Source organism: Macrobrachium nipponense, chromosome 22 (genome assembly GCF_015104395.2).
Source record: "Macrobrachium nipponense isolate FS-2020 chromosome 22, ASM1510439v2, whole genome shotgun sequence".
In the NCBI taxonomy this organism is placed as follows: Eukaryota; Metazoa; Arthropoda; class Malacostraca; order Decapoda; family Palaemonidae; genus Macrobrachium; species Macrobrachium nipponense.
In genome coordinates this window covers 74,415,773-74,434,304 of record NC_087213.1, presented here as the reverse complement: position 1 = coordinate 74,434,304, position 18,532 = coordinate 74,415,773, and the positions used below count along the sequence as shown (strand labels likewise).

The following is an 18,532-nucleotide window of genomic DNA, read 5'->3' as shown; positions in this document are numbered from 1 at the left end:
GGGGCTGAACCAATGAGGGTGCTGGGAGGGCCCAAGGCGGCAGTGAGGTAGACACTGGTGTAATTGGTAGTTACAGCCGCTCCTCCGTCTCCGTCGCCTTCTGCTACCTCTTCGTCACACTCTCGCCAGGTAAAATGAAGTTTCCTGATCGTGTATGGTTCTCTTAACTCAAGGAGAAGGTATAATGATATATTATATGCCGTTTCGAGCTTAAATTTCGTCGTATTATAGAATACTAGACGCGTCGTCTGCATTTGGGCCACTCGTGGGACAAGAAAGGAGGGAGGATAACCTGGGCTAGAACTATAAAATGCCGCTCGGCCGTCGAGGTTATCTGCCTGACCTCCTGCCAGGTCTCTGATTACCAATTTTTTTTATCGGCCTTTGATAGTTTTATCGGTCGTCAAGCTCGGAGATCAAATGAGACATAACTTATCATATCCGAATAACGAGGACCGGACCACCGCATTCCGGCCACGGGAAATCTCTTGATCCGTCGAGGAAAGCTAAGCTGCCTATCCTAAGCTAACCCCCAGACGAGTGTCACTCATTAATGGTGATTAGCTTAACTATTAGAGTAGGTGGCTTAGCATTTGGCACAATTTAAATGTAATGCTTCCGTTTGACAGGCTATGCTAGCTTTTAGGTTTCGTAGGTTGCCAGAATTGTCCTGCCTACGTAGGCCTACTTGGTTGAGCTCTACGTAGACAACCGCGCATTATGAGATACTCAAATTTTGTTTAACGTGTTCATAGCGTAATCGGCTTTCTATATTCCCCAAATTCTGCATTTTATCCTAGCCTAAGTTACCACGATGATCACTAGCATACTTAGCATTGGACAAGTGATCTGTTTTAGGCCTAGGCATAGAAGTAGGAAGTTTTAGGCCTAGACGTAGGAGTAGGTCTCGATAGCGGTTTCCTTCCAAATTTAATCTTTGATGCTTCATAAAAAAAACCTAAGTTGTCATTATGGGCAGGCGTGGTAATGCTAAGATTAAACACAGTATTTCATTACAATCCCATTTTTAAGTTTTTAGTTGACAATATTTGAACTGTCATGTTGTAGGCAATGCTGCTGTGCTAATCTCCTGTCAAAATGAATATATAGGCTAAGTAGACCCTGGATGAATTAGTGTGGGGCTGCGCAGTTGTTCATGCAAAAATGTAAGACTTGAGGTGATGCTGGCCAAAGTTAATTATCAGGGTTACCTAATTACTTAAAAATTATATTTGGAGCAGCCTATCGGGTGATCTTGCCCCACCCAATTGAGTGACCTCGCTGTACAGGTTGAATTACATCAACCCTTTCATGTTCTTACCCCACTGGTTTTAGTCTTAGATTCCCAATTTATGATACAAAATGTACTATACATGGCCCAAAAGAAAAGATACATGCGAAGTAGTAGTATAATTATATATAATTAATTGTTCATTTTCTGCTGTAGGGGTGACCTCACACTGTTCACTGTAGACCTTACTCGGCGACCTTTCAATCTGTCTTCGGTCTCTATCAGCAACCCCTTTCATTCCTATTACTGTACCTCTGTTCCTATTCTCTTTCTTCCATCTTACTTTCCACCTGCCCCTGACAATTGTTTGAGCATTATTTTCAGCACCGAGTGACTTAACAGGTCTAAGCACTTGCCCTTTGACTTAGGCTAAATTGTATATTCCAATCCCAGTCCAGTAGGCCAAGTTAATTTCCTTTGCTGAGCGGTTCATTTATGTTCGTAGAGTTTGCAAGAGATCGTGGGGTTTTTCAGGAACTGCCAGAGTACTATAGCTGGTTCACTTAAGATAGATTCTTGGATGAGGTCTATTCTTAAGAGACGTTTGTTTGGCGGCCGCTGATTGGCTGGTACCGGGAGGTAGGCAGCTCCCAGCCAATCGGCGACTGCCAAACTAACGTCTCGTAGGCATAGGGCTCATCCAAGAATCTACCTTAAGTGAACCAGTTATAGTAAGGATGTAAGTACCTATTTCACACAAGCAAATCAGCTGTGTATACCTAGTGTCAGATTAATTCAATTATCACTAATCAAAACTACCATCTCTATTGTGCAGTTTCATTGACCTTTTGGTTTAAAAAAGAAATAACAAAGTAAATAGACCTGGCCTGTTTGCAACACAGTTACACGGATAGTTATAACTGTGAGGTTTATATTATCTATATATGGGTTAGGCCTTAAACTTAAATAGTGCAAAGCAGGGAGTCGCACATTACCTGGGGTTCCAGGGCCAACCAACACTCCCACTGGATACATATTTCCCCTGAAATGCTTACTAGACCTACAATAGCTCAGACACTCTCTCTCTCTCTCTCTCTCTCTCTCTCTCTCTCTCTCTCTCTCTCTCTCTCTCTCTCTCTCTCTCTCTCTCTCTCTCTCTCTCTCTCTCTCTCTCTCTCTCTCTCTCTGCCTTACATATGTGCCTTAGGCTGATGTCTTGAATATTTTTTTGTACTGTGTATGTTTCCTATCAATTCAGAGGTTTATTCGTTGTTTATACATGGCCTATGAGATCACAAATCGGAGATTTATGATGAAAAATATGATGGGCAAGGGCACTCAAAATGGGTGGGGCAAAATCAGTGCGAAACAGCTAGGCCTTTCTGGACACATGATTGTGGGAAGTGCAAGTGATATAGTGCCTTTATCTCTTTGCACCAACAAGTACTATCTAGTAAGGATTGTGTACTAGCATGTAACTCTACCCATCATCAAGCAGTTATGTAGACCACAGTGGTAAATGAGTTTTTAATTACATAAATGCATTTCCATACTTCAATTTCTTGCGTAATACATGAGCCATGCATTTTCGGGAGCTTTTCATGTGTTTTATTTATTTCTGCCAAGTGTTGTTAATATAGACCATTCCTTTTTCCCAAGCCCCACATAGGGTAAAAAACCGCATGGTACAGGGGTGGACTATGTACGATCAATGTGTACAACCCCCAAAAAAGTACATTATAACGCGTCCTGACATCGGAGATGGGCATCAGACGCGACTTCTTGTTGGTGAGAAACGGAACTAAAGACCTCTACTCCGGTGTCAGGACGCGTTATAATGTACTTTTCTTGGGGTTGTACACATTGATCGTACATGGTCCACCCCTGTACCATGCGGTTTTTTACCCTATATATGTAACGATTACGGAGAGAGTATGTTGGGAAATTAGTGTATTTATGGTTGGGGCAAAATAATTGCACCATCAGTAATTGTCTAAATTGCATTAGTCATTAGATAAGCGGTTGGAAAACTACATTGTTTATGTTTGTAGGGCTAATCCATATAGATTAGTACATAAAACATACCGCGGTAACTCCACTAATAAGTGGCAGGCATCCTAACCTTATTTTGCCAAGATACATATTCTAGGCTTTAGCATCTACTTCCACCCCATAGACCCCACATTATAACCTGAACCGCAGCAAAAAGAAAAATCATGAAACGTGAAATACAGGTAAGCATCTTGACAAAACCTTGTACACCTGAGTGGTTTGAGGTCTGGTGAAATTGTTGGTTGTAGGAAGGCATTTATCACAGCGAGGGATTTCATTAGGAGAAATTTATAAGCGCCTCGGTCGCATGATCGATATGGTCTTGACCTGCCACCTCAGTGGCTGAGAGTTTAATTCTCAGACATTCCATTGAGCGGATAGAGATCTGTATTTCTGGTGATAGAAGTTCACTCTCAACGTGGTTCGGAAGTCGCGTAAAGCGGTTGGTTCCGTTGCTGAATAACCACTGGTTTCATGCAACGTAAAAACACCATACAAACAAACAAAAACAATTAGGAGAAATTAAGTTTTATAGGCTAAAGAGTACCCTAAATATTGTCATAAAAAATTATTACACAAATGTTGATGTGTTGCCCATATGTTACAACCACCTAAAACTTTCTTCATGCATTATAACACCTAAGACTTTCCAAACAGTGCCCAAAGAGTTAACCCTTAATGGACAGATATCCTCACATGAGTAACATTAACAGGTTTCGAGCAGTGGACAGAGATTACCTTCTGGCGAGTATCAATATTACGTGTCATCGATTTGTAGAAAGATGTTCCATTACTTCAATAGCCCACAAATTTACTAATGACAACTTTTAGACTGGCTCAACTCGCAGATTCAAGACGGCTCATGATTTAGTTGTGCACTTGACTTTAAGGAGATATGTTCTCTCTCTCTCTCTCTCTCTCTCTCTCTCTCTCTCTCTCTCTCTCTCTCTCTCTCTCTCTCTCTCTCTCTCTCTCTCTCTCTCTCTCTCTCATGACATCTTTTTATATATTTGCTCATAAATATACCCAGGGGTTGCTGTTGGTTCTAGTTCTTTTCTTTCATGATAGTATGTCAGTTATAATTGTAATTTTGCAAAGAAATGTTAGAAAAAACGTAAATAGTTCAAAAAAGATAGTACTGCATCTTCGATCTCGGTAAATTTACATAAATGTTTTACAATAATTATACTCTGAATTTGTTACTGATTTTAGTTCTTAGCTGATATGATGTTGTGTGAGCTATGATTATAATTTTACAAAATAGAATAAAATAAATTATTAGAAAAAAACATGTATAACTTGGTACAATTTATGATTGTCTTGTAAAAGAGGCCTCACAAAGTGTTATAAATAGTCATTTTCATCTTGTAGAAGGTAGGGAGAATTATTTAGAAATATTTTTCTTGCCCATGTGCATTTACATATCTAACTCTCCATTGATGCGTGTGGTTTTTTTCTTTATTTTTTATTGCAGACCTCAAAGTTTTCCATAGTCTGGGGTACTGTTATATTTATATATTTTTTTTTTTTTTAGTCTGGCTCTTCAGTGTTCATGGAACAAATTGATAACATCAGTGAGAGACTTGGAACATGGAGTTCATAGTACTTTATTGACTGATACACAACGTAATTCACTTATGCTCTCAGTAAGAATGTAGGTTTAATTCATTCTAGGTAATGTGTACAATCATGATAGACTAGGCTATACCCTCCTTGGCTTTGGGAAGTGTACGCCCCAGTTATTGGCCGACTCGGTTAATGGCAATATGGTTTTATGACGCTTGTCTGGCGCCTTTAAATCGGTGATTCATGGCGCCATGACGTGCCAAGTTCCGGCAATCTGCACCATAATAGTTAACGCGCCATAACGTATACCGAGCAGAGTATCGGTTGTATATGCCATTGAGTTTCAGTTAATGGCAGTTTTCACTCCTCAGCCCCCACCAAGAATGGAACCTCCACTGATAACCGGCGACTGCCTGTATGTTGAAATTTTTAAGAAAATAGCGTTTTCAGTATTGTGATCGTGCTAAATATAGCTTTACATAGTTCCATGCATTTTTGCCATAATTTTAGTATTTCTTGTGCAGCAATTTAAGAGTGAACATCCCTACGGTTGTCATTTTAGTTAACATGAGGTTTCTAAACTCGTGTGTCAGTAAGTAGATGTCTTTTAATTAGCCAGATTTTTCATTCTTTTACATTAAATTGAGCAAACTTCATTTGGGCTTAATTCAAATTTTCAGCATCTTTTTTAGAACACTGCCTGTGTCCTTTTAATAAGATATTTGTGGGTTGCGTTTAAGATATGTAAGGGTTACGGAGTCGTAAAGGGATATTTTAGCAGATACGACCTTATTTGATTGTTTATATATAAAATAGAAAATGTAGGGACTATGCTAGGTGTTTATATGTAAAATAGAAAATGTAATGACTGTGCTAGGAAGTACAAGCTTTTTCATAGCCCATTAAGGAAAAGTTAAATGTCTATAATTCTTAAGGAATTTGTTGTATTAAGATTGTCATAGCACTTATCTCTTTACTATGCTACAGAATAACCCCAGCACTAATTGAACTACATTGGCTCTCAGTAAAAGCAAGAATAGAATACAAAATACTTCTTGCAGTGTGCTAAACCCTAAAACATGGTTAGCCTATATATCTTGAACTACTACTTAAGCTTCTTCCTGACCTGAAATTATGGTAAGAGACATTCAGGTGAAGCATATATGTAGAACAAATTGTAAGCCAGGCAAGAGAGCATTTGAACACTGTACACCAAGACCATAGTACAACAAAATACCGCCTGAAGTGAGGGTCATACAAAAAGAAAGCAAATTTAAAAAAGAAGTAAAGACACTCCTATTCTGCGGGAGCTCGATACTGATGAAAAAACACTAAAAGACAATTATAAAGTATACGAAGTAACTTATTTTGAAAACGTACAAGTGCCCACCAGAGAGGGAATTATCCCTGTGGAGGGCAGACATAAAACCAAACAAAGTAAGTGTAGATTATTAGTTTAGCCTTATGTTTTTTTGTCAGAAACTGAAGCTGTTAGGTAGGGGAAGTTGACTGAATTGTAAGCCTAATTATTGTTTTTGTGTTTAGATTGATTGTTTTACAAGTTAATCCACAAGGTGAATAAAATTAGACATACGACCATATCTTGCTTGCTCTTCCCAGCTGTATTGCATTGATTTTATCATTTAGCCTTACATTGCAAAATGCAAATCATATTGATTAAGTTGTACCATATTTTAAACTATTGATCAATTACAAGTAGTGAATTTGGAGTGGTCTATAAGTATTTAATAATAAGATGGCAAGAATGAAATGGAGAAGAAGGATCTTGGTTTTAATTGACAAATACCAGGTATGTTGACGCAAAAAGCACCATGTTTATAAGTTTTTCATAGCACTTATCAATGGTAGCCTTACTGATTATTAAAACCAGAAAGTAAGCAAAACTAGATTCTGGAAAGTAATGTTGTGGGTAAGATGTCAAGGTGAGCTTGGCATTTTCTCTGTGGTGTAATGGAGTACGTATACTAATTAGAGTAAGCTTGTCCAGTGCAAGTGGAAAACAATTTTATAAACATTGATGTTTCCACCTGTTATATGGGGCAGTCATTAAGTATCCTTGTCTTCTAAAGCAGAATTTCTCAGAAACTGAAAAAGGAAAATTCTTTTACATTACCTTCTTCCTTTAGTTTTAATAGGTAAGCTTTCTTGAGTTAGTTTCTTTTGTTTTTCCCTTTTGTTTTACTTTGTACACCACTGCTAGGTATACTATACTTAATCCAGAACTAATGGTAGCATGATGGTGCGCATCAGTTTCATAGGATAAAATATGTACTGTGTTAGAACAGTTGTTTATTGAAGAAAAATTCATGTTTGCTTATTAGACATATCATTGGTTTTTCACCTTTTGGGGCATGCATGTTCAAGAAAGATCACAGTATTGAATACAGTGAGTACTAATTGTCAATTAATTGGACTGAATGCCAATCATTCTCCATGGTTTTCATGTGTGCTTGATAAGCACTGCCTGGAATTAGTTGAAAGTTTGATCTCGGAAGAAGTGAAGAAAAGAAACCAGAGTTTTAACATTTATAAAGCAAACTGTTTTCTTTTAGTCCACTTCCTTGGTGAGCATTGACAGTGTGAATCATAATTTCCAGAATTTTTCACATTAGGAGGTAAACATTGTAAATATTTCGGTTAATGTCATAGTCATTTACACTAAACTTAAATCCCTTGCAGAATCCCTCCTTTCCCACTTATTAGTCCATAGGAGTCCTTGTTACATCCTGTGCATATGTAACTCCAATATTGGAGTTTTTAAGCCTGAATGTATATTGGCTATTTGACAGAAGGATATTGGATACTTGGTAGAGTTAAGTTAAACACTGTACCTAGAATGGTCATCAATAACTTAGTGAAGTTCACTATGTCCATGGGATTTTTCCTCTTAGATATTTTCATTAATTGTGGAAAGCATTCATAAATGTGGGAATTAATCTAAAGAAAATTTGTCCATCACTGCTAGCGCTTTGGGAAAGGACCCTGGGCTGACTTCCTTGGTAAAATACAAAAACTGCTGCGTAATGCCCTTTAGGGATATGGTACCACCACCGCCCCACATGAAAAGGAGGGGGGGGGGGGGGCCTTCGGAAAAGGTAGATGTGCTAGATAAATAGTCCTTAGGGGTTTTAACAGTACATAAAGATGGATGTTGCGGAAGCGGAACAACCTTCCAAGGGGATCGCCTTACCAAAGGGTTCTCATTCTTAGCCATAAAATAATTATTTGGTGAAAGCAACACGTAACCCGAGGGAAGGAATTCTATATGCCCTTGGCCACTAGATAAAGATGACATCTCCGATGTTCTGGCACCTGAAGCCAGACTTAATAAAAACAGTGCCTTACGCAAAAGGGTTTGGCAATCACATTTGAAGTTGTCTGTTTTAGAGTCTAACCTGAGACCATCGTTAAGAAACCATGACACTGACGACGGCCTTTGAATGGGCCGCAGGCGTGCACAAGCCCTTGGGATTGAGGTGAAATAAGACTCAGTTAGATTTATACCAAACCCGAGAAGAAAATCTTTTTCGGAGCTGACTTAGTGGTTGTTATTGTGGCAACTGCCAAGCCTTGTTCGAATAAAGGCCTGAAGAATGTTATAGTCACGTTCATTGTCATTACTTTGACATTGATTTCCTGAGAAATGTAGGCAATTGTTTAACTGCTGAATCATACTGGCGAAGTGTAGATTCTCTTTTGTCTGACTCCAAGAACAGAATGTTCTGTGGATCAATGTCCCCTACCCTCCTACCTGCAAACTTCATGAAATCCATAAAGATAGGGTTTTGTGAAGACCTGAGGAATCGAACACAGTCACCGTTTGAACTTGTTGCGTCAGCCTCAAGCCCGGGAGAGGGTGAGGATGAAGACCTAGTTCTAGGAGAAGGAGAAACCAATTGTTCTTGGGCCAGTAAGGAGCTATGAGAGCCACCTGACCTTTGAAGGATTTCAACTTGTGCAACACCTTCAGGAGAGGGTTCACTGGAGGGAATAAATAAACCTCCCTCCACTGGTTCCAATCTATATTCAGGGCGTCCGTAGCGTATGCTAGAGGGTCCATACTTTGGGCTACGTAACAAGGCAGCTTGTGGTTTGCCCCTGTAGCGAACATATCTACTTTCAGACCCGGTACTCTCCTACAAACCCTCTCGAAGGGTTCCTGGTCCAGTGACCATTCTGGCTCCAGGGGGACTGACCGGGACAATGCGTCTGCTACTACATTGTGGACTCCTGCCAGATGGGTAGCCGATAGATGCCAGGTGTTCTTGTCAGTTAGAGAAAAAATTGCTATCACCCTGTGGTTCACATGACTTGACTTGGACCACCTCTGTTTATACCATGTATCACTACTGCACTGTCGAGAGCCAATCTGATATGAGTCTCCTCCGGAGGACGGAGCTTCTTTAAGGTCAGAAACACTGCCATAGCTTCCAGGATGTTGATGTGAAGCTTTTGGAACTGAGGTGACCAAGTTCCCTGAACCTTGTCGTGCTGTGAATAACCTCCCCAACCTGATAGTGATGCGACTGTATGCATCAGTAGGGACGGGGGAGGGAACTGCAACTGTAACTCTTTGGCTATTGCCCATGGACGTAGATGTTCCTTGGGAATCAGAGGTACCCGGCCGAACTTGTCACGACACTTGGCATTGGCCTTGAACGTCAAACTCGATTGATGTCCTTGAGCTTGGCTTTCAACAGAACGTCTGTGACTGACGCAAATTGGAGCGAGCCTAGGATCGTCTCCTGATTCCTTCTCGAAGCCTTTTTGCATTTTAAGAATTGGCTTGTTACCTTGGCATCCCCTTCCCTGATGGAATGGAAAGGTTGTGTGAATCCAAGCCCCAATGGAAACCTAGCCACTGGAACTTGGATTCTGGGGCCAATCGGGACTTGGTCCTGTTGATCTTGAACCCTATATATTCCAGGAAAGATATGACCCCGTCCATGGCTTTCGAAAAGTATGACGTCACAGCCGCCTTCAACGGGGTAGCTAGGTGTGACCTATGGGTCGGCTCCCCGTATTTAGGGTCTTTTGATGAGGAAAAGGCTAATTGGCGGGGTTGCTGTGGTAGTGTTTAACACTCGCCCCAGTTTTATACCGACACCTTTTATATAGGTGAGCGAGTCAGAGGCTTCTGACATGTCCAATTTAGCAGTTCTCTGGTATTATAGCAATATTTTACTAGAAATAGTGCTAAAGCAGACATATTTCACTGGGCGACACGGCTTCCTCGCCCAGAAATAGATTTTTCCTACGTCAAAATCCCTTTTAGATCTTGAGAATCTTGGGTCCAGTTTATGCAGGGATAAGGCACTCCTCAATTGTAACTTTAATATTAGGGATCAAATTGGAAAAAGGAAGAGGCATAGAGAAAATATCTCATAATCAAGCCAAAGAGACTATATTTGTTTTTAATATTGATCTTTGGAAAAGCACAAGTCTGGTTATGTAATCAATATTGTTCATGCAGTTTGCTATACCACTGATGTAGATAATAAAATTCAGATTAATTTGCTATATGTACAAGTTGTTTTGTGAGATAATAAGTAGCTGATGGAAATTACCTTTTCAAGAAGAGAATTGATAAATTTGGCAAGTACATTCAAGGAAACAATTTGAAACTTTGTATGGAAAGAACTTTCACATATCTTGAAAAAGTTACGATTAATATTTATTACAGTATCGAAATGTAGGTAGTCCAGAATGTACAGTACGTATATTCCATCAAGGTGAAGCATGAAATGTTTGGTCACCATATTTATTATAATTTATGTTGCAAATGCATTTTGTCAGATAAAAACAAAATTTTGTTCAACAGAAAAGCTAAAAGAAACTATCAGTTGGTGGCAAGTAACACTGAACATAGGTACATTGGCTTAAGCAACCATATTATGCATTATGCTCCCAAGAAGAAAGAAATATATTTCAGAGGCCTACTGCATAATACAGTATAATAAAACTGGCCTGCCTTGGCTTTTCTAGCAATTAAAGAGCATTAGTACTTTTTAACTTTAAAAAATTTTTCCCCAAGTGTGCCTACTGTATATTAATTAACATGGTCTCAAAAATAAAATTTCCTTCGATGATCTACTAGTTCAAAAAATGTTTCACTTCATTATAACTTTAGTGATGTGAAAGTACATACAGGTATTACCCCAGTTACGATGGGGTGACTTTATTACCCTATTTAACTTGAAATTAACCTCCCCATACAGTATACTCTATCCATATGTGATATAATTATATGTTAATATCTGCTAATTCTGGAGGTTCAATGCAGATAGACTTATGATAATTCAGTACAAACAGAGAAATTGAATAACAGACAAGAATCAGACTTGTGCTGTACTGGGGTACTCCCTAGATTCGGTCCGTTGCCAGCTTACTTGAACAGTGTCAGGCTGTTAATTGTTACGAATACCTGATTAAAAATCTGAAGAGGAGGCGGATGATAGAAGAGCAGGGTCATCAACTTGTTCCTCTTCAGCTAGTATTTTGTCATGAGTGGTAAACCTGATTCCCTTTTTTTATGACATGCTGGTTGATAATTTTCATTATTAGCTCTAAAGCAATGGAATCCCTCTTCTACATACTACCAGCATGAGATTTACTAAAGCATTTGGCAGACATATTGATATTATACAAATTTAAGTTTTAAAACTTTTCGTACAAAATCTCACACGAACACTGCCCTATCTTAACTTTGAGACGACGAGCGCGAGATTGATCGAGTCAGGGCAAGAAATACCCATATCCCTACCTTCTGAGACAGTGTATCGCACACCATACTCGGCCTGACATTAGCTACTGCGTGCACCCGTTGCATGGGAAATTTAAATGTTTTCAAAATATTGTCGTATTGGTATCGCATTGTAACTTTGAAACCATTGGAACTGCTAACCCCATAGGTAACTTAATTGCCGCAAGACGAATCATCATAACTATCGCAAGACGAATAATCATGACTAGAACTACCTGTACATGCACTGTCTATCCAAAAGTTTTCCTTGTACCCTTGAACATCATAGATATATGTAGCAGAATAGTATAAGGGACCCACATTAAGCAGTCTTATTCAGAGAGATCCAGTACGTATGTCATCCTCTGGTGTAGTATTTGCTGAAATTTGAAACAAGCCTGTTTATTACCTAATAATGCATTTGACTTCAAAACTGAATTATTTGCAGTGTGGTCGGTAATGAAGATTGTTACAAGCATGTGAGCACAGAAGTTCTTAAGTTTTTAAGGTAAAGTGCTTTAGAGGACCTTTGGAATTTTCCTCAAAATTTCTTCAACATTTTAAGCTTTCACTCCACAAATTATATAAAGCTGGTACAAAAGTTGAAATATGTTGGGTTGTATTCATATAAGCAGTCCTCATATAGGCATTAAAGGATGAAGGGAAAGGGGAGACCCATCTCCCCATCCTTCTTGAAATGCTTGATGAAGCAGTAAATTGGACTGCAGGCGACATAATAAAAAAGTGAAAAACATACAAAAAATTATGAAATCTGCTGCCACACAGGGACAGGACACTTGTGAGGATGTCTCCTGCAATTGTCATGAAGTACTGAAGGGCAATGATATGTGTTACAGGGTGTGTAAGAATTAGTAGATACCATTATTATACTGCCCCAACTTCACTGCTTCAATAACTCATTTCTGAGCTTGAAACAATTTCACATATACGGCACAAAAAAAAAAAAAAGTACCATGTCTTTCCCCATGGACCAGAATTTCAAAAATTGGAGGAGGTTAGGAAAAAAAGGAGAGAGAGAGAGAGAGGAGGCAATGAAATTTGAGAGATAAAGAAGAATTTCAAAGAACTTTAATACTGTCCATAGTGCTGCGCAGGACTGATTTCTGTACAAGAATAGGATGGTCACATTAAGTTATACAGCCTCATATTTCTTAGGGGCACTGCTGGAAGCAGTGGTATTTAGTATAATGTTTTCATTGTAAATGAGTGTCAAGGTTTGCCTCACTGATGTGGTAGATTATATTTCTTGTCATGTTAGGAAGTAATCTTTCATGTTAGGAAGTAATCTTTCTTAATTTACCATGTTTGTCTGTTATTTACAAACTGAATGTTATTAATTATTCTACAGTTTACTTGGCTACTTAAGATGTTCTTTCTTATTAGTAATGTCCGTAAAGTTTGTCGTTTTAGCACTTTTGTAAGGGTTTGTGAATAAATAGCTATGAATAGCAGTTGGATTTTATGAAGTGACACAGAAACAGGGTTCTGTCATTCCTGTGGCATATTTTGAGTTATTTTATCTTTGGTAGGGTAATTGAAACTTGACGACACTAGACAGTAATACAGAATATTCTGGAGTACAGTATCAGCTTTAGTTTTGGTGTATGTAATTAATGTATTGTTAATATCATGCTTTCTAAAATTATCATTGGAAATTCACAATCGGGTGATTTTGTTTAATGTGTTTTACTTAAGTTTTCCATTTTTTAAAATTTTTGTGTTGTCAAAGTGGTAATCAAGATGTTAAGATTTTGTTTTGCAGTACCTTTTCAGTACATGTTTGAATAAAGTGATACTTTTCATAAGTTTTTTAAATATACATATTTACAGTATATTTTATGAATAGAAAATTTGTTTTATTTTCATAATCTTCACATACTTTTCGTTTAAAGCGTATATTAGCATGGCAACAAGACCTATATTTCTGGCTTCTTTTTAACTAAATATGTAAAACTGTCCTGAAGTGGACCCAAGACAAGGATAAAATCATGTACAGTATTGTATTCTCTATAGGAATAAGATATTGAAATACATAGTGTTTAGTTATACCTACAGGTAATGTTATGGCCCATCCATGGGTTAAGCATTGGTATAAGGTATATTTACAACATCATAATACTGTATACATGTAGAATAAAAATCTCAAAGTAACTTGAATTGGGTTCACTTGCAGCATTGTAGAGAGCGATTAGGGTAGATGTAGATGTTCTGCTGCCCGTCGCTACTAGCAAGGTAGGGCAGGTGTTGCATGGACAAGTTACCTCCCTCCAGTTTCCATTCTTATTCCCAGACTACTACTCCCCAGTAGCTTGCGTGGTGATGGCGTGATTTCTCTTGACAGTTGAAGTAGTCCCTGGTGTTTTTGTTTTTTTCTCTGGTACATTTTTTTTTCTATTTTTTTGAAACCCACCATTTTTCTAGGCCTGTGTGAACTGAAGAGCTAAATAGGATTGGTTTGCCATGGTTGGTAACTAATACTGTACAAGGTATTATTTTGTTTGAAGTATCCTTGTGCCTATTATAATTAAAATACAGCCCATTTCCTTGGTTTTACCGAGTATCCATTTGAATTTGTATTATGATATGCTTTTTTTTTTGCGCGACTGCTCTAGTTTTGATTTTTTATGACTGACTGACAGTGAGCCCTTTTGTAAAGCAGCAGTTTTTCTTTACATGAGTGACCCTTAACCCTGATGGATCCCCAGGTTTGGATTAGCATTGTGCTATATATTTACATTATGTATAGTTGTGTGGTGGTAATAGTAAGTATATGGTAGGTAGGCTTTGATGAGATAATTAATTTCTTTGTTACAATAATTTTTCCCTTGAAAATTTTGTTACCTAGGTAGTCATCATAAGGTCATCTCCTTAAATACAGTACTGAGAATATTTTTAATTGCAATTTAAAGTTAATTTTTCTTTAGTTTCTTAAGCCAATTGACAGACATTGAGCCACTTGTTGTGACCAGCTGTGGTTAGTGTTTATAAATCTATACTAATTAATTGTAACATTCTCATTCCTTTTTTCATTACTAACATAGGTCCTAAACCAGTAAGTAAATTGGTACCTTTGAATTTCACAGGATGTCGTCCGACCGCAAGGCTGTTGTCAAGAATGCTGACATGTCTGAGGAGATGCAGCAGGATGCTGTAGATTGTGCCACACAGGCAATTGAGAAGTTCAACATCGAGAAGGTATGACTGTGAGGATTATGGTTAAGATTGAGAAGATTTTGCTTAGTATTGATAATTGTTTGTTTGGTGCTGCCTGTTAATAGTATGATATAGTGACCTCAGAATGTGAATCCAGGTTTTCCTGTCGGTTGCAGGGAGAAAATTATAGAAGTTTCAGTTCTTTTGGTAGAGCTGACGTGTGGAAACAAAGTTTATTTTTAAGGAACATTTTGTCTTTGGGACTAAAATATTTTATCATTGTATATTTCCCAGGATATTGCTGCATACATCAAGAAAGAATTTGACAAGAAATACAACCCCACTTGGCATTGCATTGTAGGACGAAACTTTGGCAGTTATGTGACACATGAGACGAAGCATTTCATCTACTTCTATTTGGGACAAGTTGCAATCCTCCTATTTAAGAGTGGCTAAAGTCTTCTAAACATCTTCCCCCATTTAATGCCAGGGATATTCTCCAAGTTAGATGTGCATTTCTGGAGCTGGTGAATGTCCCCGAAAAAAAAATACTAATAGATACCTCTACTCCATGGGGATGGAGGAATTTAGACCACCATTTCCAAGGGGTTGCTAATCATGTAAAGTGCTGCTAGGTTACTAGCAAAAGAGTCAACCTTTGTTTCACATAAAATATGTAATTTTGTTGTAATCTATTGCTAAGCAAAAGTTAGCAAATGTCTGAGAATATAGACGTATTTGCTTTCACTGGACCATACCTGGCAGCACTCTGCTTTTGAACTGGTTATGGCACATTTTTTTTTAAATACATTTCCAGTTATCTTAATGTACCTCTTCATGAGCTGCAAAGCTTTCTTATTGCGTCAGCCAAGCTGGTGTGGTCACCCGCTGTGCTGCTGTGGCGGGTGACGAGCGTGAATATAATTTATTTGATTGTATTGTGCACAATTCTCATCCTGAATCATCAAGGATCCTCTTAAACTTCCCCCTTAGAGTAGGTAGGATTTATTACCCCAGTCCCTCTTAATCCCTGAAGTCCATTGTTGAAGCACCTCATTAAAATTTGGTTTGGTGCAGCTTATTGTGGGTGCAAACTAAAAGCATAATCCTGCCTATACTGAAACAAGTTACGTACTTAACAAAAAAATCTATTTGCTTGTGATAGAAGTCTCTAGCTAGTAGTTTCATATCTATTCATCTTGCAACCTGAAGTTATCGTCTTGTCCGGTAACGAGTTTATCTTGCTGTTGGGATTTTTCAGCTTTCATGTCCAGGAGCAGAATAATCTATCCAGTCATCCCTACTAAAGTGTAGCTTCAATATGTGAAAATCTCTCACTTCTGATTGATTACAAACCCTAAAATTTTGAGCACACTAAGTGAGGGGTGACATCCATAATTTACATTTCATCTTTTCTTGCATCTTGTTTCAGTCCACTCACCCTACAAGTTGTGGATCATGCATTAATCTGAATTTTAACAGCAGCATTCACTAGTGGAAACTTGTTTAGTAGCTAATTAACAATTTTTATTTTTAAAAAATGGAATGAAGATTGTTTTCAGAACTTTTTTCAGAACAACAAAAGTACCATTTTATTAATGAAGGTCATTTATTTTCATTATTACAATATAACTAAGAATATTTTATTTTATGAATGAGAACCAATCAGTTTTTGGTTCATAAATGTTTGTTATGTCAACTGCTGTGTTCTGTGATGTTCAAAGTAAATACAATCTATTTATGTGTACTTTTAATTTTTTTTTAAATCCTAATCACTTATAAATTTAAGAAAACTCATGCTAGAGACCAGAGGGAATCGGTTTGAAGTCACGGAAAAAAAAACCTGCAATTTGTATAAATTGTTTTCTTCAAGTTATGTTTGGGGCTTCCGTTTTGGCTTAGTGTTTGTTGCTTTGCCGATTGGATAATGCAGTTAGATTTTTTATAGGAACAATGTTGTGGAGGATTAGTAATGGTAGTAGTAATTGTAAGTTTTTGCTCAATACCCATCTTGATAGAATATATTATGGAATTACTTCCAATTAGTGTCAAATTTACTTTATTTCAGAAAATCTATTTTGTTCTTGTTAACTGTTATGGTAGAACCTTTGTACTTATTGGTGATCTGTACTCTGTACTTTCAAATATTGTAACTGCTTTTACTATTTATATCCAGATTTGTATGGTGATGCAGTTGCAAAAAATATTGAGCCTTTGGTACCACAAAGTGGTAGATATTGTAGAAAAGATTTTTGCATTAGGTTCATTCAAATTACTACATATTTTCTTATTGTTCATTGATGCTCAGAACCATGCATTTAAATAAATGTTAGCCATATTACAAGGATATTACTTGTTTCAGTTTTCTTCTGTAAAGGGGTTTGTGAACACCCGAGTGTTTTTTCATCACTATTGGAAATTCCTTATGACCTTGTGTTTTCCAGAAGGTTCAAGTGAAAGGTAAGAATTGTTCGCCATTTTATTACTACGGTATAATATTTATGGTTTATTAAATTCATATATATTCCTATGGGGATGCAAACACACTTTCATATTTAGGTTATCCTTCGGTGCATGCATTGGACCAGTTATGTACAGACTAACAAGAAAAGTATATAGATGGAGATTTAGGGAAGGGGGAGGCAAGAGGATGTTCTGTCTTTACAGCATACAGCACTGCTCTTCCAGCCACAGTAGAGTTAACTTGAGTTGGTTGGTTTTTTTTTGTTTTTGTTTTTTTTTTTTTTTGCCGAGTACCCATTGTGCTTTTTCTAATTATGTACGTGGTTGGTGCTCACTGTGCATACATATTCAGTGCTGGTGTGTGTATTATGCTTATTCCTTGTGTGCTTAGGAGGATCATGCTTTTTTAAGAGTTGTGTGTTCTCCTATTTTAACCCTTTGTTCCTCTGGAAGCCAAGTAGGACCAACATTGTTGACCCTGTGTTCTGTTCATGTCCTTTGTTGCGGTAGATCCATTGTCTGTCTGTGTCTATTTATAGGGTGGAAAAATTTTATCCTAGTTTCCCCTGTCCTGAATGTGCTGCGTGGGGGTATCATAGGAAGAGGACCAAAACGATAAAGAAAATGCCTCCATAAAGCTGAGACCCCACCCCAGAAGTGACAAAGTCTGTGCAGAACTTTCCGTCCCCAGTAATCATTCACATTCTTTCCTCCCCAAGAACTCCCTGTAAGGGGTTCATGCCATCAGTGCACCCTGTAAACATCACTGAAGGTTCTTTGCGGTGTCAGATCCTCGTTGGACAAGTGGTTAACATGCTCGCCTACCTATTCGATAGTCGTGAATTCGATTCCCCGCTCTGCCAACATGGCATCGGGAATGTATTTCTGGTGATAGGAAATTCATTTCTCGATATAATGTGGTCCGGATCCCACAATAAGCTGTAGGTTCCGTTGCTAGGTAACCAATTGGTTCCTAGCCACGTGAAAATATCTAATCCTTTGGGCCAGCCCTAGGAGAGCTGTTAATCAGCTCAGTGGTCTGGTTAAACTAAGATATACTTGACTAATCTTTGCCGTGTCCCTTCCGCCCCTAGCTGCAACCCTTTTCATTCCTTTTACTGGACCGCTATTCATATCTTTCTTCCATCTTGCTATCCACCCTCTCCTTACAATTATTTCTTAGTGCAACTGTGAGGTTTTCCTCCAGTTAAACCTTCTCCCAATTTTGTTTCCAGCACTGAATGACCTCACTGATGCAATTGAGAAACGTACAACCTTACCTA

At 38.1% G+C, this 18,532-nt stretch overlaps 1 protein-coding gene across 3 annotated transcripts in view; it reads left to right on the top strand.

The window, feature by feature from the left end:
* LOC135198813 (dynein light chain 1, cytoplasmic) overlaps positions 1-16,533 on the top strand; it is a 16,561-nt gene extending 28 nt beyond the window's left edge. The window contains exons 1-4 of one of the 3 annotated variants that reach the window (XM_064226779.1): positions 53-129; positions 13,807-13,865; positions 14,717-14,828; positions 15,081-16,533. In XM_064226779.1, the coding sequence (XP_064082849.1) occupies positions 13,837-13,865; positions 14,717-14,828; positions 15,081-15,242 (303 nt within the window). In that variant the 5' untranslated portion in view covers positions 53-129; positions 13,807-13,836 and the 3' untranslated portion in view covers positions 15,243-16,533. Of the gene's footprint in view, positions 130-5,184; positions 5,265-13,806; positions 13,866-14,716; positions 14,829-15,080 lie in introns of those variants that run through there. The other 2 variants (XM_064226780.1, XM_064226777.1) reach the window with 2 other exon arrangements.
* The last annotated feature ends 1,999 nt before the right edge of the window (positions 16,534-18,532 follow it).